Source organism: Pinus tabuliformis, chromosome 7 (genome assembly GCF_031772625.1).
Source record: "Pinus tabuliformis cultivar Carrire ecotype Pingquan chromosome 7, CPIR1, whole genome shotgun sequence".
In the NCBI taxonomy this organism is placed as follows: domain Eukaryota; kingdom Viridiplantae; phylum Streptophyta; class Pinopsida; order Pinales; family Pinaceae; genus Pinus; species Pinus tabuliformis.
This window is the reverse complement of record NC_142293.1, coordinates 674,210,969-674,231,558: the sequence shown is the minus strand read 5'-3', so window position 1 is coordinate 674,231,558 and position 20,590 is coordinate 674,210,969. Positions and strand designations below refer to the sequence as shown.

At 39.3% G+C, this 20,590-nt stretch overlaps 1 protein-coding gene across 1 annotated transcript in view; it reads left to right on the top strand.

Annotated features, from left to right (window-relative positions):
- LOC149249259 (U3 small nucleolar ribonucleoprotein) overlaps positions 1-20,590 on the top strand; it is a 77,152-nt gene that overhangs the window by 7,678 nt on the left and 48,884 nt on the right. Inside the window, exons 2-5 of the mRNA XM_089458663.1 lie at positions 6,133-6,188; positions 6,290-6,443; positions 6,873-6,983; positions 7,109-7,246. Of these exons, the coding sequence (XP_089314789.1) occupies positions 6,133-6,188; positions 6,290-6,443; positions 6,873-6,983; positions 7,109-7,246 (459 nt within the window). The remainder of the gene's footprint in view (positions 1-6,132; positions 6,189-6,289; positions 6,444-6,872; positions 6,984-7,108; positions 7,247-20,590) is intronic.

The following is a 20,590-nucleotide window of genomic DNA, read 5'->3' as shown; positions in this document are numbered from 1 at the left end:
ACAACAACCGAGCCCAATGAGAAACAACATCCGAAAGTGCTCTTCCGGTCACTGACATTGCCAGCCCAATCCGAGTCTGAGCAACCAATCAATCTAACCCCATCACATCTGACATAGTCCAACCAATAATCCACTGTGCACTGTAAGTACCTCAACACATGTTTTGCAGTCACCCAGTGTACTCTCCTGGGCTCCATCATAAACTGACTCAATGTGTTGACTGCAAAACAAATATCCAGTCTAATGTTCACTAGGTACATCAATGAATCGATCAACTGAAGATACAAAGTGGGATCCACCCAATGTTTTAAAAAACGGCCGAATCGAATCCGAAATGGCCGAGTTGATCCGAGTCGTTGGGATTTTTTGTGATCCGGCAGAAAAAACAGAACGAGAGGCCGAGTCATGACTGACTCGGCCGAGTTATTGCATGACTCGGTCAACCCGACCGGTTCTGCAATAACTCGACCGAGTCAATGAATGTGGCCTGTAACCCCAAAAAAATGCGATTTTTCATATTTTTAATTTTTTTTTTAACTGTTAGCTGAATGTTGGGGACTCCAAGGTGTTTTCTAAATTAGTTAAATGCTATTTGGGGTCCATTCCCCTCTCCTAGTATTGATATGCTATTCAAATTTCATGGTAATGTTAAATTCTTAAAGTAAAAGTGACATTCTCCTTAATCTTCATTTTCAATCTTCATTTTCACCCTTTTACTTAAATTTTTAACATTACCATGAAATGACTCAGGGTGTTTGAGAGTGGTTCCGGCCTCATTGGATTTCATATGGAGAAAGTAGAATTTTAGATTTCATTCAAAATCCAACAGACTTATCAGTTTTTTAGGATTTCAGGATTGGAGGATTGCAATGTTTCCATTGAATTTTGTCATGTATTAGGGTATGGAACTCGTATTTAATCAAGAGCACCAATCCCTCTATGTACCTTGATGTTAGTGACATTGGTTGTCGAACTCCTCTGGGATTCGCTCCCAAACTAGGAGCTTCTGAAAATGTCGCTCTCGCTCCCTTTTTCGCTCTCGCTCCCCACTTTCACTCCCGCTCCCAAGTAACACTGAGCCAGATGATGTTGGAAACTCTAGCAGTAGCCAGTAGTACTGGTCACAGACTTTTGTTGTAGAGGCCATTTATAGCCTCCTTGGTTATGTGTTTTTGTTTTGATCTCTATATCATCATCGTGTATGTATTGGATAGTGCACTGGGTGCCATTTTGATATAATGGATATATTCATGAGCCTACTTTGATCATATGTTGTCTTCTATCTATATTCTAATGCTATGTGTTTGGAAACATGAATGAAAATCTTTAAAATTATGTCCTTTATAAAAAATAAATATTTAATGTATTTTTTAAAACGACCGAGTCATTGAAATCGAGCTGGCCGAGTCGATACCGAGTCGGAGTCGACCCTCGGCCGAGTCGGAGTCGGAGTTTTAAAACATTGAGTGGGAGCATTGATTAGACCAAATGGCATGACTAAAAACTAGAGGTGACCATAGTGGCGTTAGAAAGCTGCCTTCAACACATCTTGCAATCGATCCCGAATTTGATCACAACTCATTCAGTAACTCATCGATCCTGGGGATAAAATACATGTTCTTGATAGTCTTCTTGTTGAGTGCTCGTTAGTCAACACACATCCTCCACGTTCCATCCTTCCTTTTAACCTCCAGCTCTATAGTATGTTCAAATCCTCTTTTTGGAGGCAATCCTGGAGGAATATCCCCAAACACTTGGCCATGCTTGTCTAACACTCGTTGAATGTCTGCTTTGTATTGTGGGCTACTACAACTAGGTGTCTTTTGGCTTCTAATCATGCATTCAACAACATATGCTACATCTCCATGCCTAAATATGGCCTCCATTCTTCTGGCAAACAACACTTGTTGGCCACCATTTACCATGCCTCTCAAAGCCAACTTATTGCCATCAAGGTCTATAAATTCCATTTCCATTGCTTGGTAGTCCATAATGTGCTTCCCCAACGAATACAGCGATTGAACCCCCAATACCATATTGATGTCTGCAAAGATCTATTACATAAAATTCGTTAGTGAAAGTATAATTACCAAGTGTTATGCTCAAACCTGGAATCATTTGTGTGTAATCCAAGCTGTACTCGTCTGCTACAATCACATCAAGGCCTTTGAACTCTTTTGTAGGAAGTCCTCTCTTTGCTACTAATGCTACATCAATGAAGTTATGTGTAGCTCCTTTGTCAACCAATGCTGTGATGTGTTGTCACTTGACGACTCCCCTGATCTTGAAGGTGTAATACCTAGTGGTCCTAGATATGGACACAATCTTAACTTGCGGTCGGTTTTTCTTCTCTTCGTGTGGTTTCTCCTCTTCTTTAACTTCCTTATGGGATTGTTCTTTCTTTGCGTTGCTAGGCTCATCTTTTGGGGTGGGTTCTCCTTCGTCCTCCTCATCGTAGACCACTTCGATGTAGTGGATCTTTCCCTTGCCTAAACAGCGATGCACTAGCTCACATGGCTCCTCGCAATTAAAACAAAGCTTATTTTGCCTTAGTTCGCCTTGGGTTTCCTCATCCAACTTGCCCCTTTTGGGCCAATATCATTGAAATGGTTTCTTCTCCTTATCTTTTTGAGGGATGAGAGGCTTGAACAGAGCCTTAGATCTGGTTACTGCATTTCCCATGTCTTGAGGCTTCTTAATGGCATCTTGAAGGGTTGTGGGATTGAATGCCTTGACCTAGTGTTGTAGGGGTTCGACTAGTGCCTCCATGAAAAGCATGGCTAATTGTTCTTCAGATATGTCGTTCACCATGATTGTGATTTGTTCAAATTCTGCGATAAATTCTTAGTGCGATCCGGTTTGTTTGAGTTGTGCCAATTCTCCGAAGTGTATGTATGGGTTCTTCCGATTAAATCTATCTATCAACCTCTCCATAAAGTCTACATAAAAAGTGATGTTTGCATGGCCCAAAGTGACAATTCCATGATACAACCAATCATGTGTGTCTCCTTCTAGGTGTAGTGTCGTGATGTTGATGGCTTCAACTTCTAACATAGGGTTGAATCTGAAGCAGGTGACCAATTTTTGCACCCAAGCCCTTGCTAAAGATTTAGATGATCCATCAAATGAGGGGAGATAAAGTTTACCTACCTTGCACATTAGGTCAGAATTCCGTTGTTCCCTGGGTTTATTCTAGAATCTCATATTGCTATATTCCCAGAAAGTTAGGGCTGCTCGAGTGTTTTCTTCCAGTGTTGCATACTCCCGATAATAATCATCAAAGAGTCTATTTGGCTCTGTTGCTTCTAGAGCTGTCGTTGCTTGACTATTTATAAATTGAGGAAGTAACGTTTGGGATTTCTGCTGCTGATTGCCCTAGTGTTAGTGTGTATAGGAGGACGGGGGTTATGGTTACTGTTATCTTCAATGTTGGTCCTGTTGTTGCCAACAACGTTTAGGTTACCTAGGAATTGAGCCATCAGCTGATTGAGTTGTTACTGTCCTCGAGCTATATCCTGCTGCCCTTGAATCAACTGTTGACTTTGCAATAATATGCTGGTCATTTGATGCTGCCCCTGGAGTATTGCATTTAGCAAGATGCTAAAATCCTGTTCTCCTTGCCCTGCTCGCTCCCCCATGGTGGAAAATGGGTGCTTTTCTTTCTTACTGTGATGTTGCTGGTATCTGGTGGAAGCACGCAATGCTCATGAACTCACAAGCTGGCAGGATGCTCGTGCTCTGATACCACTGTAGTGTAAATAGGGATTTTTTTTTTTTTAGATTTCCCTTTAGTAGCTAGGGTTTCAATAAAATTTATCTTTTGTGTGTAAAAAAAAATCCAACAATCTGTCAACCAGTGCAATAAATATAATCCAATCTGACCCTGGTTAATTCAACAGTAAGATATTGATTCGAATCTATATGCAAACTGATAAATGCTATATGAATTCCGTTTAATCAGAAACCCTAGACGACACAGGTCCACACTTCAGTGATCACACCTCAGGTCTGCACTTCAATGATCACACCTCAGGTCTGCACTTCCATGATCTCAATTTTGTTGCTAGAATAACCTTCGCACATCCACCAAATTCCCTGTTACTTGGTTACAGGGCTCGCACCCTCCTTCAGGATTCCGGATCTTATGCCTCTGCCACAGAGATATCAAATAATTATTTTTGTATCTGGTCTGCTACAGAACTCGTGAATTTATCTTAAATGGATCTTGCTCAGCTTCAGAAAAAAGTTAAAACACAACTTCCATCCTGGATGATCTCCAACCTGCCTCAGTTGAACAATTCGATACTTCAATCTCCAGGAGGTCCCGACTGTTGCAGATTGATCTCGGCCTACTGTAGACTAGTGAGAATTAGGGCTTCAGACAGAATAGGTTACTTCACTGCCCAGGATTGTAATTCTGTACAGTTATTCGTCTACCTAAGGAGTGCTCACCTTTGGGTTTCTGCGTCCTGCTACAGGATTAACTTCTGCTGCCTCAAGTGAATTTTCTGGCCTTAGAAAAGAATGCCGATCTCCTGTTTTAGCCAACAGACTCTCAGCATACTCAGACATAATTCTTCCCTACTTGCCAGATCAGAAATAGAAAGAAAATGAGAAAATAAGCTTAACAACTAGGGTGGAATCTTTCACCATCGAAATTGATAGGAGAGAAGGGGTCTTAAAACCTTCAGAGCTAAAGCTCAAGAAAACAGATGAATTGGTCCCCAATTGATGAGGCCTTATTTGATCTCAACCCAACCCTCTTCTATTTATAGATTTTCCATGGGCTCCAACAATATGAGGGGTTGTGTGTGCAACCCCTAATTTAGCCCCAGCTGATTCAATTTCTGCCCAAAGTTGCTCTAGCATAGGAAAACTTGGGCTTTTACGCCTTTAACAAGACTATAGCCTATGGGGTCGGATAGGCTATTTCGTCCTCCATAAGCAATCAATTTGGAGAGGACATTACAGTCACCATTGTGTTATTTGGTGAGTTTGAGTTTTGATTTTTTAGTAGTTTAATTTTTCTTCTTCCAGTAAATAGAAGATAGATAGTATTGAGTGTTCCACATTCTCTATTTGCTGTTTGTAATTTCCAGCAGTATGTGTTTCTGGATTAACATATTCAGAGATTTCTGTTTTGATTAAGACTTTCAGTTTTTTAAGCTACCTAGGTTTAGTTTAATTTATCTGAGTGCAAAGAATGTGCTTACCATGGACTGAAATTTTAACACAGCTTGCTCTAACAATTCAAATTATTCAGAAAGCAGAGTTTGTTGGTAGGGTGGGAATATACCGTCTTGGACTGCTGGCACTTTACTTTGTTGCTTGATCTTCACATGCTGAGCAGAGCTCCATGTCTTCCAAAATGCAGATTGGTATCTGCTGTCCACTTTTGTGGAATGCTGGACAGTCTACCAATTAACTAAAATACCATATCATTGCTGGAATCTGGCAAGCTTTGGATCTTAAGTTTTCTCACAATCCTTTGCTGATTTTACAATTTTGATGGTATCGATGGATTCAGAGACTTTCATACCCTTATATTGCAGTTATAGATTGATGAATTGCATCTACCACCTTCAAAATTACAGTTTGAAGATCTGTGCAATAAGTATACTCAAAAACTCAATGAAAAAGTGGCAAAAGACACTAGAATGTGGGTTGCTTTAGTCAAATGTTAGCACACACTGAGGAATGCTAACTGAAAATCTGCTGACCTCTTTGCCAAAATCGGATACTGTTGAAATGCAGGTAGAACTGTTGTTGGAACTGTAGGTAGAACTGTACTCTTGGCCATGTTATTCAGAGATTCTCAGGCTATGGCTTACTCACGGGCTGAAATTTGCTTGCCCATAGTTTTCAGAAATTCATGACTTGTCGAGCTGATGAAACACAGTTAATACTGGCTTGTTTATGCTTGAATTGCAGACTTAATCTTTCTGCAGTGTTTAATCTGCTTGGCTCTTTGAAACTGTGGATTGGAACTTCAGCCACTTTGAAACTGTGGATAAAAACTTCAAGTTCAGACCATTTTCATTTTTGAACCAATATAATATAACTGTAAATTTTCACTTAGAATATTCTTACTGGGATTCTGCATTGAGTGTAATGTTAGCATCTGTTTCACAGACTGGCGAAGATTTTGGGAAGGGTGGTGACTTCGACAAAAGTACGAAATATTCCATGTGGGTATAGAACCCTTGTTGTAAACACACAAATTTATGGAAGTTGTTGCTACTATAGTTGATCTAATTTGGTTCACTATTGGTATTTGACTGATGTCCAGGTATGAAGACTTCTTTGGTGGTAGAAAGAAACCACAATCAAAAAAACGCTTTGCTTCTGATAATGAACCCCAGGAGATGAACTCTGGTGATGATGACATAGAGATGAACTCCGGTGATGATGAGATCCATGACAGTGACCAGGATGCAGAGCAGGTTTGCCTCATCTTATTATTTTATTTCATGTTTATGATTCATTATTCATCTAAGAAGAGCCTACCTACACTATATTAGGGCTGTGCTTTGCACTATTTTTGTGGTTAGGATTATTTTAGCAGTGCAGTTTGATTGAATCTGATAAATAAAATATATCTTCTTGCTGTCAATAAAATACTGCCGACCATACTGGGTACTCAAGACATCAGGTCAAGTAACTTGGATCTAATTTCTTAGATTCCCTTGGGACGGTAAATGTTAACTTACGAAAATGTACAGCATGGGCCTCTGTTAGATTTTGATGAACTTACCATTCCAACAAAGTTATCATTGGTGAATGTTAAACGTACTTATTTATAATGGTTTTCAAGAAATTTAGATGTTTTGCATATTTGAATGGCATTTATTTTGCAATGGCTTGTGGCACAGCCAACAGGGAAATCTTCCACCCATGAAAGACAAAAGGAGAAGATTCGCAAGAAAATTGAGCAACTGGAGAAAGAAAACTTAGAGACAAAGTCCTGGATAATGCAAGGAGAGGTATGACTTTTATAATTGGCTAGATAGTTTGAAACTTAAAACACGGTTTGTATTTTAACTTTATTTTTTCTTCATTGCGTGATAATTTTACATGTTTTGCTTTTCAATGCACGGTTGCGTGTTAGGTTACAGCTGCTAGAAGACCCAAGAACAGTGCGCTTGAAGTTGAGTTAGACTTTGTTCATAATACGAGGCCTGCACCAGTGATTACAGAAGAGGTTACTTCATCACTTGAAGACATCATAAAGCGGCGAATTGCTGAGGTAGTTTTCACATTTTTAATGACCATGGTTTGAATTTGATTGAGATATGATCTGCTGTTGCAATTTCCAGCATTGTGTAAACGTAAGCTGTGATTGTTTAATACTTGCTAAAATCTCAGATAATGTCTATAGTCCTTTCCCATATCACAAATCTCTCTGATACTCAGGTTGTCATATGCAATATTTGATTTTTTTTTTTTTTTTTGATGTGCTGTAGCGCAACCCTTCTCTATTTTGTATAAAACAAATGAATTAATTGGTTTTATGTTATGCCGAATTAAGTATTTTGTAGAAAATGGAACAACCATTAGGATGCAAGGCATTCTTTATAACAAACCATGGCAAGCTTGTAAGAATGTGAAATAGAGAAGCATGCTTGAGTCATAGCTCTAGGGTCCATAATGATTAAATTACTTAAATGGTAAGTACAGTTCTTGTGGCTTATATGTATAATCTTTAGCATCCATGCGACTCATAACATTATGATTTAATTGATTAGAAGAAGCTTTTGTTGTATCTGTTTTTCCTTGATTCACAGGGCACTAAGAAACAAGCCCTTTGCACACATTTGATGACAATGGCTATTGCCACAGATAACACAGCATTTTCTTTATTATCAAAGCTGAAGGCAGTTAATGTCAATAGAAAAGTGTTTTGTAGTCCTCGCAGTTGGTTGCGGGAAAATAAGTTACAATTACAGGGGGAATAGAGTTCAATGAAATTTTGTATCATATTTTTCTGTTATGATTTTGGCAAGTTAAGTTGTTAATCTATGGTTATCTCCCATGATAATGGGAGCTTGTATACCTACATGAATTTACCTGAAAGTGTTATCCTACCTATCCATAGCCAAAATAGAAACAATACAATGCTTGTCAGATGTGCACATGAAGTCATAGCATTGATGATGAAGAATATCTGGTAAGTCTTAAAGCAATGAATGAACGATTCATTACTGAAGCCATGATATGAAAGGGGATAAAACCATTGTGTTTGAAGATGAATAGATTAATAATTTTGCATCATACAATCATTATTGATAGATAGTCACAATGTTGGACTTTTGGTACCTCAGAAAGTGTAAGTGTCCAGCAGAGCACCATTAAAAGAACCAGCAAGCATGGGTGCATGCAGAGAAGGTGCAGTGGCAGGTACTTAAGCAGATATTCCATACAACAGTCTGTATAGCAGCCTTAATGACAGCATAAGCAGCACTATGCCCTTCTTCAGTAGTTCCGTACAGCAATATTGAGGGTGCAGGGGCTTTTATGGAGGAGAGGGAGATATAGGCCACGTCCATGTGCCATCCTCAGTTTAGTTCCAGTTTAGATACTTTTCAAATTTATTAGTTCAGTTCTATTTCTGAATTTGTTTTAGTTAGTAGTTGCGTCCAAAGTTAGTTAGGGTGTTTTACATGTGGAAAGTTTCCAAGAATATATGGGGTGCAACTCCTTATAAGAGAGAGATGCATGCATGCATACTTGCACTCTTCTATAGTGGGTACACCTTCCTAGGAATAGACCTTTTGTGCTGGTTGAGAGTGCAAGTCCCAAGGTCAGGAATAGATCCAGGGTTTATATTTATTTCAGTTTACGTGCTGTTGTGCATGTTTCCACATTTATTGTACCTACTGGTCTATAGAGGACAAGGCAGGGGCATAGGTATTATTAATTAAGTTTTTCATAGTAGGAAGCAGTGGTGAAGGGTAGGGTTTGAAGCATTCAGTGTAATTCCTGCTTTCAAGAATAATAATAATCAGTGATGTGATTTGACTTTTATATGTGTGTATTGGCAGCTACTTTCTTCAGTTTGACATGTTTCAGTTCTTAATAAAAAATCAGATTGCAGTTTTGATAGAGATTTCAATTTTTTGTTTTCCTAAAGTAGGCAGGTTATAAATCAGACTCTGAATTTTATGATGTCCTGCAGAATTTCCACATGGTATTAGAGCGATGTGTCTGAAGCCTTCTATTATTTCATGCATGGAGAGATCAGCCTTGAAGGAAAAAGAGCTGTTGGAGGGTTTCAGTGTGCAGTATGTTAACACATCAATGACTTGAGTAGATTTGTGCCAATGATTGGCACATGGATCTGAGATGGGTGTGGGGATGTGATACCCTAGTTGATCCAGTGAGTGGAGATTGAAGTTTATTTAGTGGAGTTGCAGTAATGGCCATTCGCAATATGCAGCATTGAGAATTGCAGAGCTCAGATTGTCGCTCGAGGTTTTCAAAGGTAGAGGGAGCCGATTATGAGGAGACCTTTGCTCTAGTTGCTCGGTATACTTCTATTAGATCAGTGGTCTCTATGGTTGTAGAGATTGGTTGGAGATTCACCAGATGGATGTGAAGACAACACTTTTGAATGGCATTGTTCAAGAGGAGGTGCACATTGAGCAACCATAGGGGTTTGAAGTACATAGAAGGGAGTCCCATGTTTGTAGGTTGAAGAAGGAACTTTGTTGATTGAAGCAAGCTCTGAGAGCTTGGTATTCTCAGATAGATGCTTACTTGCAGCATTTGGGTTTCAGTTACAGTGATGCAGATCATAACCTTTATTACATTGTGGTTGGTGAAGATCCTCTCATTCTAGTACTATATGTGGATGACTTATGTATTAAAGGTGCAAAGGGACTCATAGAGTATTGCAAACAAGACCTTGATTCCGAGTTTGAGATGACAGATCTTGGATTCATGTATTATTTCTTGGGATTAGAGGTGTGGCAAGAAGAGGGGCATATCTTTTTGGGAGAAGACAAGTATGCAACAAATGTTTTGATGAAATTTCATATGGAGCACTGTAGGCCCATGTCCACGCCTATGATTTCCAATTGGAAAAAGCTTTATGCTTCCGAGTCTGAGTTAGTTGATCCCACAATTTATTGTCAGTTGATAGTGTTGACCCTGCTGCCTACACCTACCTACAAGTCAATGAGAAAAGCCTTCAACTGTACAAGGTGTGGTTGGTGGCTGGGAACTCAGAGAAGGGGCTGTCACACTAATCCCGACTCTCTCCGTTTGAGCTATCTCCTAGGTTAGCTAAGGGGGTGGTCCCTAATGAAAGTTAAGTTAAAAGATGTGAGTTTCTAGTGAAAATGGATTACTTCTAAGGATTTTTGAGCAAATATGAAGTGAACAACTTGAAATAACAATGCCAATCATTAATATGACAACAACCATAAAACCAATGCCTTATAAGGAATTTTCTCAACAATTTAAAGATATGTTTGCTCAAAGTAAAATGCAATGCTCTCAAAAGAGAGAGCAAAGTAACCCTGAAATGTAAGCAAAAATTGTTAGCACAAGATATGTAAGATACAAAATGTTTTTGAGATAATACTCTTTATAAATCAAAACATGTGAAACATATCTTGCCAAAACCCAAAAAATAGTAATTAACTTGGAAATGTAAAAGAAAGGAAGTGCTAAACCAAGACATCAATATGCAATTAGACTTGAAGCATGAAAAGCAATCACTTGTTTGAAAGGATTACAATACTTTCTTTTGGAATAGACTTTGTATATGAAAACTCAAACCATCAAGAGACAAGTAAAGTAAATGTAATGGAAAGTGCTAATGGTTAATTTTATTAATTATCTCTACAACAAGATGACAATTTAACTCTTCAATCCTCAGACTTACCTTCGCCCAAAGATATGAATCTCATAGTGAGGAGTCAATAGAGGAGTAGATGATCCCTAAGATGTCTACTTCAACCAATTTATGTTGGAGGTAAAATTTTAATGAGGCTTGGGGCCTTCCTATACTAAAATGCCTAGATGAAATGACAAAGAGTCATGGATGAGGAGGGAAAAGAAGAATCCAACTTGCGCCATTGGCTCCTTTCTCTCAGCTTAAGTATGGAGTAATCAATAATCAAAGTTCATGAACCTTTGTTCAAGGGCTATCTCAGGTATCTTGTATTCCATGGCTCCTATGAGACACTCCTAGATGGGCATCAAGCGCCTCTTGGTTATTGGTGACATCAGGATGACTTGGCTGAGGATCACCATTATGAAACATGTAGAAGAGGCCCCTCCAGTGAGCCATTCGAAGTTTTCATAATTTTCAAATATCGAGTCACTAGGGTGATTTCAAAATTCTTGAGAGATGCTTGCTTCATGCAACAAGCATTGAATTTGAGGTTTAATGGAGAACATGGGTTTCGTGCTTCCAGTGGAGTCGCCAAGGATCTATATTGTCGTATTGGGATCTCCTTTACAAGGGAGTGAAGGTAGCTCTTCAGATTCAGAGAGAGAGAGAGAGAGAGACTCGCTTCGTCCTCAACAACAATGCCAAAAATGTTGCCGCAAAATCTAGTAGGCCTTGGTGAGGGGTATGTTACAAGGCTATTACTAGACCAAGGGACAATAATGGGGTAGTGCTATGAATATAAATAATTAATAATTATTTTTAATACTGATTAATATACTGAGAAGGCATGTCTCAAAGGACATGACTGTTCATGAAAGGGTACCCACCTAGGTATATATGCTAATTTTGAGTTAACATGTTCTTTGCATGGGACAATTGCTTCAATGATTCATATTAGCCCATTTATCAAACCATTTATTTCCATTAGCAATCATATGAGTCACAATAACTAAAGAAATAACATGAATGATCAATGCAGAAGACAAGCCAAGACAAGAGAACACAAAATATGGCTCAAGCCAGGGAAAAACCCCAAGATGGGGAAAACCCTTGATCAATTCTTCTTATTATTAATATCAAATGTTCAGCAGAGAGAGAGTACATTGACTTGCCAAATTGATGATAAATGAATGGCCCAAAAATGTAATTCTGAAACAAACTAATTTGCCCTCTGAAGTTGAAGTCAAACTGTTGTAGGTTAGGGCTGCTTACAACTCATTGCATTTTTACTTGACAACCTTAAAATATCTTCATACAACTGTGGCTCTTCAAGATAGGCATGGTGCTTCCCTTCGTTTGACCTAGGGCTGGTCAAATTAAGTTCATAGATTACTTGGGCAAATCTGTGGCTTATTTCTTGAAGCAACACTCTTCCAAATGGGCAGCAACCTTCCTACCCAAGATGAGGGTTCACAATAATTTCAAGACAAAAGTTCTAGGGCTTAGTCTTTTCTGCAATGTCAGGGACATGCCTAGGGCTCCTTGTAGGCTGCTTCAAATAAGGGATTCAGACCCTGCAATAGTGTTGAAGAAAGTGTAACTAGGTTCGGTCTTCATAAATGTAATTTTGATCTTTGTACTTGTAAAAGAAAAGAAATATTATTTCTGTCATTTATAATAATGAGTTTCTTGCTCATTGAATAGGTCAAGCACATGTTTGAGTGCTTCTAGGAAGTCAAAAAATCAATGTATTTGTTGAAGACCCTTATGAGCTTGCTACACCATGTAAAAATATGTAATAGAGTCAAAAGAAGACCTCCAAGAAAAGTCCCAAGCCTCCTCCATATGTCGGCATCATAAAGGGAAGAAATTTGAATTATAGAGATCAAGTCGGCCTCAAGTTATCAAGTTGGCCTAATAGGAGGGGCAGATTCCTCTATAAAGGGCCATTCGACCTCTCCAATACCAAGCAATTCATCTCTGAAATCTATGAAGGAGAAGGGAAAAGTGTACGAAAAAGTCAAGGAAAGGGGCCTCTAGTGCAACGAAGGAGGAGGGAAGAAAACCAATTTTTAGAGGGTTGTTTTAGGGCCTATTACAGTTAGACGTGTGAAGGAAGGGAGGCTCATTATTCTATCATAACAATCCTCCTATTGCAGTCATTCAAAGAGAGTTAATTGGGCTAGAAAAGAGTGCCTATTAGGCCTCTTACTCAAGCGAAGGAGGAGACTACTCAAGCGAAGGAAAGAAAAGGAATCACGCACCATTTTCTTGAAGATATCATCTCACGTGTGAAGAAAACCTAGTACAACGAAGGAGGAGGGAAGAAAACCAATTTTTAGAGGGTTGTTTTAGGGCCTATTACAGTTAGACGTGTGAAGGAAGGGAGGCTCATTCTTCTATCATAACAATCCTCCTATTGCAGTCATTCAAAGAGAGTTAATTGGGCTAGAAAAGAGTGCCTATTAGGCCTCTTACTCAAGCGAAGGAGGAGACTACTCAAGCGAAGGAAAGAAAAGGAATCACGCACCATTTTCTTGAAGATATCATCTCACGTGTGAAGAATTAGGGCCACACTACTGCTACATCAGATCTGCAACCATATCAAAAGGAAGAGCTCGATTGGGTAAAGAATAAGGTCCTCTTCCTGAGTGAGGAAGTCTACATCTCAAACAAAGGAACAAAGAAAAATATCATTCTAGGGCAAGCATATCTAGGGCTACTATCAGTTGCTGGAAAAAGAACATAATGGGAGGACGAAGTGCTGGAAGGAGGAGGATGAAGTGCTGCAAAAGAAAAAGGCTTGACTTGTGCTTGGAGGATCTTCTTGTCAAGGGTCTAGGGTTTGGTATTTGTCACTTGAAGCTTCAATAAGAGAAATTTGCAGGAGGGTTTTCCTCTCTAGGAGAGAGAGGTTATGCCTTGGCTGGGAGCCAATATCTTGTGTTCTTGTCTCTTGTGTTTTGGTAACTATTTGATGAAGTGAAGTAAGAGAACATACAATAATAATAATAAGAAGAAGATCATGTTAATAAGAAAAGTAAAAGTACTTAACAAATTGTTATCGTTGTCAGAAGAATCTCTTTATAACCTAGATGTCCTAGATTATTCAACAAATAGGACAGAGCCTGCGGCCCAACAAACTGACGAAGAACCCTCTCCAATCAAGCACAAGAAGCCCTTAAACATGCCTTATCCTGCTCGGACTTATAGTCGGGTGCCTGCGGTCCTCAATCACCCTTAAATGTAACCCAATCACAGTCTTCTAAGACTCCTTACAGACGACAAGCCTCAGTTAATGCGGCCTTCCTTCAACAGAAAAATGACACCCAAACATAGATGATCCTCCTCCCAAACTCGGCTCCTGCTTTTGGACGTTGTAACCTCAGACCCACACCCTATTTCAGAAGAACTTTGTGTCTCTATCATGTCTCAAATGAAGACGAAGGCACCTCTATACATAGGAATCGATGGGGGTCAAGGGACGCGTCTTTTGGACTTGTTGAGCCGACATAGAGATAAGGCCGACCTTGATTAATTTTTCTGTGAGAGAATAAATTCAAAAACCCACTTCTACTTATCCAAATTTGACGATCTTTAGATCGATTTTGGTCCTCTCAAAGAGATGAATTTAATGCAATAATTTTCTTCATCAAATGAGGTGTCGAAAGTGGAATTTGTCCCTAGTTGCCAATTTCAGCAATATATATGGAACCCATAGTTGAAACCAAATCATATTCTCATACATTTTATATATATACTTGTATCCTGAATGGACACCTTCATATTGCAAGTGTTTAGGAGTATTTAACTTATGAACTTTGTTCATTACATTGGTATTGGAGCTGTTCAATCCTTTGGTTGCTCAATTGATGCATAGAGCCAGTGTGATCTGACCTTTGGCCATTAATCTTCATCAAGTTCGTTGTCGTTGCAATTGACGCTTTTAGCCACATACAACTTTTGAAGGTTCTCCATTTTTCCGTCATGCCTTTGACCATTAAAAAATAAAAACCAAAAAAGAAAAAAAGAAAAAAATTATATATAAAAAAATTGGATAATATAAAAAAAATTATATATAATTTTTTTATTTATTGAAAATATAATATACATATTAAAAATATATATTAAAAATAAAAAATAAAAAATCACTTGGTTATATGTTGTCTACATATAAACGAAAAAAAACAAGCAACCTTTCGTGGTTGAGCCCCCAAATTGCAATCGCCGCCATCCCTAGCTGAATTTGCCGACATACTGCAACCATCGCCGCCCATATCTGCGAACAACTTGCGAGTTCCTCCCTTTGCTGCTGCTCCCTATCGACCATCGATCCTAGTGTGTATGCCTACCATGGTCCATCGACCCTTTTGCCTTTTCCTACTAGCAACTATAGTACAAAACAACTGCAACTAGGCATACATGACTATACGAGCTACTCAATTAAGCAATTAAGGTGTGCCATCAACTAACCAACACAATTTTTTGTACAATAAATATATTACAAAATACTTGCCGTGGGTTTAAAAATTTTCTATACAAGGGGCACTACTGTCAAACATTGCAACCCTTGCTCTTTTGTTCTTCTAATCACTTTTCCATTATAAATAATGCAATGTTAAAATATAAGTGGACCATAGTTAATTATCAAGGAGGGTTATTGTAAAGTTTTAGAAAGTCTTGAAGATTTTATTACATGTAAGGGTATGCTTGCCATGGTCCATCGACCCTTTTGCCTTTTCCTACTAGCAACTATAGTACAAAACAACTGCAACTAGGCAGACATGACTATACGAGCCACTCAATTAAGCAATTAAGGTGTGCCATCAACTAACCAACGCGATTGTTCGTAAAATAAAGATATTACAAAATACTTGCCGTGGGTTTAAAAAATTCTATGCAAGGGGCACTACTGTCAACCATTGCAACCCTTGCTCTTTTGTTCTACTAATCATTTTTCCATTATAAATAATGCAAGGTTAAAATATAAGTGGACCATACTTAATTATCAAGGAGGGTTACTATAAGGTTTTAGAAAGTCTTGAAGATTTTATTACATGCAAGGGTATTAACAAAGAGTTCCTTTTTTAATTTATGAGATAACATTAAGACTACTTCTGATAAAATTATAAAAAGGAGAAAGACTACTCAAGGTTATAAAAGGATTATTCAAAAAAAATTCTTTATTTTCATAGAAGGCATTGAAAATAAACTATATCAAGGTATAAGTTCTAATTATTAAAGATTTAAGATCTAGCATTATACCATGAAGATAAAAAAGGCTATTTAAAGAGGTTAAAATATATATATTATAAAAGTTATAAATAAAGGGTAGAAAAAAGTTGAGATATAAAGGATTAGGTTATATTAGAGAGTTAATTGAGGATATTAAAAGTTGGGTTCATATATATAAAAGAACTAGTACTATCAAGGAAGTATAAAGGCATATTGAGGAAGTGGGGTTTTTTACACTTTGTATACTCACTTGTTACGAAAGATACATAAGCTTCATAGTCGAAGTCTCGCTTGATGAAATTATCAACGAATGCAAAACAAAATCAGTAAGTGAAGAAGAAAAAATGGATTATAATACGAAAACAAAGGGAGGAAATTTTTCCTATAACGTTCTTCCAATCATAGATCACCGATTATTTACATTAGAAGGGAGTACCCAAGGGAAAGAGATTAATATCATTATCAACACAAGCGATAAAGAAAATTACATTTGTATTAATTTGGCCAACTGGTTATCAATTCTAGAGCCAAATTTATGTGAAAGAGAAGACTTTTTTTTTGGCAAGAAAGAGTATGAAATTAATGATTTACAAGTGACAATTGTCAATCCGACCATACCATGCCCTAGGAGCCTGTTTGAGCCCGTATAAAGCTTTCTTCATTTTGCATGCATGAGTGCATCTCTCATGAGTCTCGAAGCCCTTTGGCTGTTCAATGTACACCTGTTCCTTTATCAACCCGTTCAAGAATGCTGTCTTGACGTCCATTTGGTGAATCTCCCATCCCATCTGAGCTGCTAGGAATATAACTGACCGAATAGAGGTGTATTTGGCAAATGGGGCGAAGGTCTCCTCATAATCTATCCCTTCTTTCTGTGCATACCCCTTTGCCACAAACATAGCCTTGTACTTCTCTACAAATCCATCTGCAGCATACTTGATCTTGTAGATCCATCGAGAACCTACAATTGACCTGTCCTCATGTCTTGGCACCACCTCCCAAACATCATTTGTCATGATAGAGCTGTACTCTTCTACTATGGCATCTACCTACACCCGATGTTGTGTGGCTTCGTGAAAGCTGGAAGGTTCTGCAACCTGAGCTACTAATGCTTGATATCTGTTAGGTTTTCTACGCTGCCTTTTGTTCGTTCTAGGAGTTCCAACAAACTCCTCTGCATCTTTCAATGTCCGACGAACCTCTCTGCTGGCTCGACCACTAGTAGTGGGAGGTTCTACCAGCGCCTGCTCATCCTGCTCCCGCTGCTCCGTCTCTTGAGATCTTATTGGGTTCCCTGCTTCCGAGGAAATACTAATACTGGTTACTATACTGGATCCCTGTGACTGTCCCACTGGTGGTCCTGTGGCTGCGCCTATTTTTGGACCAATGGAGCTTCAACTGGCTGATCCTGATCACTTGCAGACATCTCACAAGATCTCTTGAAAGCTCAATCTTCCATGAATCTTACGTCCTGTCTTACTACAATCTTCCTATTGCTAGGAATGTAGATCCTGTATGCCTTGGAGGTCTTACTATATCCAACAAGAAACCCCCTCTCTGCAGTCTGATCCAATTTGTTGCACTTGTCATCTAGCACGTGGCAATAAGGAATGCTGCCAAAGATCCTAAAGTGAATAACTTCTGGCTTCTTCCCTGTGAAGACCCCTTCTGGCATTTTCTTCCCCAATGGTCTATGAGGAGTTTGGTTCTGAATGTATACCGCCGTGCTACATGCCCCTGCCCATAGAAAGCTGGGTAGATCTTGGTCATATAACATTGCTTTTGTAGCCCCAACTATGGTTCTATTTTTCCGCTCTGCTACCCCACTCTGTTATGGATTATATGGAGCTGTCCTTTCTCTTATGATGCCTTCCTTCGCACAAAATCTGTGAAGTCTTTATCAATATACTCTCCACCATTATTTGAGCGAAGCACCTTGATCACCGTCCTTGTCGCATTCTCCACGAGGGCCTTAAACTCCCTGAAATGATCGAAGACCTCATCTTTTGTCTTCAAGAAGTAGATCCAAGTTTTCCTTCAATGGTCATCAATAAAGGTGACGAAGTATTTGGCAGCATCGAGAGCTCTAGTGGACATCAAGCCACAAATATCTGAATGTATTAGTTGTAACACGCCATCTGCTCTGTTGTCACTTCTTAGGAATGTTGCCTTAGCATACGTTCCAAGTACGCATCCTCTACACACATCATCGTGTTTCGTGCCAAGTTCTGGAATCCCTGTTACTGTTTCCTTGAGCATCTTGAGTGTTCCATGGTGTAGATGTCCCATTCTTCCTTCCCACTGCTACTGTCACTGCCTATTAGTGCCATTGGAGAGTCGAGCTGCAACCTGTATAATCTGTTGCTTTGAATTCCAATCTGTCTTACCTTCTTCCAACTTGATTGTTTGACAAACACTTTCCTCATACGAAGTGGATATCATATCCCTTATCTTGTAATTGGTATACTGAAATCAAGTTCATACCCAATCTTGGCACATGCAATACATCTGTAGCGCTGGTGCTTGCTCCTGACTCCCTCCGAAAAATTGATGGTACTTGTCCCTACTGGAGTACACTTCGTTTTGTTTCCCATAGTAATCAGGAAGTTCATCTGCTCCTCCTTGTAGCTAGAGAAATATTCTCTAACCCCTATCATATGAGCTGATGCTCCACTGTCTATATACCAGACACCCTGTGAAGCTGCTCCTGACAAGCAAGCAAATTCGTCCTCCAACCTGGAAGACAAGTATGAAGCCTCCTGAATGTCAATTTTGTCCATGGTCATAGACAATGTGTGTGCTATTCCTCTTCCACCCGACACAGATTCTGCAATTGCAAACTGCTAAAAAAACCCTCTGCATCCAACCGGAAATTTGCTCAATGAAAATCCGAGCTGTAATTTCTCCCTTTGACTGCTGGAATCACTCTCCTGTGCAAATTGAATTTTCTGCACTCATGCAACTGAAAATCGAAATGTTAGCCCAACAATTTGGCCTACCTATTTGGGCACTGAGCTGCCTCAATAATTTCGGCTTGATGCTCCCTCTATGTAGTGAAATTCTTTCTTTGCATCTTAGCTTCTCGGCTGATCACTCACGCTCTGATACCATGTGAATATTTCATCTATTGCAACAACTGGAATTTATTCTTGTAACTGTAAATATAATTATGCAGTTTATTTGCTACGACAAACAACGAATAAAATCACAACTGTAATTTTCACCATAAAAATACTGCGGAAAAATAGCGAACTGGAAACTGAGATGTTAGCACACAAAATTTTGACACTGTTATTTTGGACAATTTTCCCCGGAAAAACCCAATGCGGGAAAACTGGTGCAACAAATGGGGGTTTTATTATTATTATGCAGCAAAAATTCTGACCGGAGGAGTTTCCAGTTCTAGAGGAGTCAAAAGAGGAGGTTGTAATTATTTTCCAGGAGGCTACGCAGGGGCTGCCCAGTGCCTCAGGAAGGGCAGTTCGATTTAGCTTTGGAGTAGGTTGTTCAGGTGCTGAAAGCCGGGAAATTTTCCAGAAGGCCTGGACTGAGACTTCCAGCAACAGAGACAGGCAGGATGTTTGCTTGAGAGGGAGTTCTAAGCTTAGTGTACAAGGCACTGTGCAGAGGTTAACGCGGATCATTCTATGGGTCAATTTTTGAGCCCAGATTGAGTCGAGATTGCTTGGAGAGGAGGGTAAAATTCCCTCAGATATTCGTGGCTAGAACACATCCGATGCTACAGAAACTAACATGGCCAACCCCATTATCCTTCTTATAGCCTTCTTGGTGTATGATAGGCCTTAACAAACCTCCTTTTACCCTTGGGTAGCTGCCTTTTAGGCCCTATCCAGTCCCGACTTGCCTTATTTAGGGCTTGGCACCTCTTTTGCTGGCTCAACTGACCTTGCCAGGGTCCTTTGGGTTGCTGTCTGCCTTGGTTAGCCTTCGTGCGACCCTCCACTTCAGACCTCGACCTTGCTCCAGTAGACCTGGCCTCAACCTCGATTACCTCAAATGCTTCTTGCGGGCTGACAGAAAAATTTACTCATCCTCATACAATACTTCTTGTTGTGTCCTTCAAGCCTTACTCAGTCTCCTTCCTTCTTTGGTAGCGACTCCCTTTATCTAACTAGAACACAAAAAAACTCGACCCTTCTTTTTTTGACTAACAGACTGCTCCTTTAACCCACTCAAACTTCCCTTTTGACCTCTATAATATGTTTCCTTTAGGTGGCTTGGGAGTCAGGTTTTTCCTTCAAGAGACTCCACTTTACCACTCAACAATTAATTAGATTATAAAATTCATTTTCTTGGGTTCGAAGGCCACTCCCTTGGGTCAAAACAAGAAACTTTAGGTGCCTCACCCACAATTCCCAAAGGCTTTTCCACTCTGAAATATCTTGCGAGCTACCAAATTTCGACACTCACTCTTACTGAGGAAGGTATTTCCACCATTGCCTGGAAGTGGCCATGCATCTGAATCTTATTCACAACCATGTCCTTTTGGAAGAC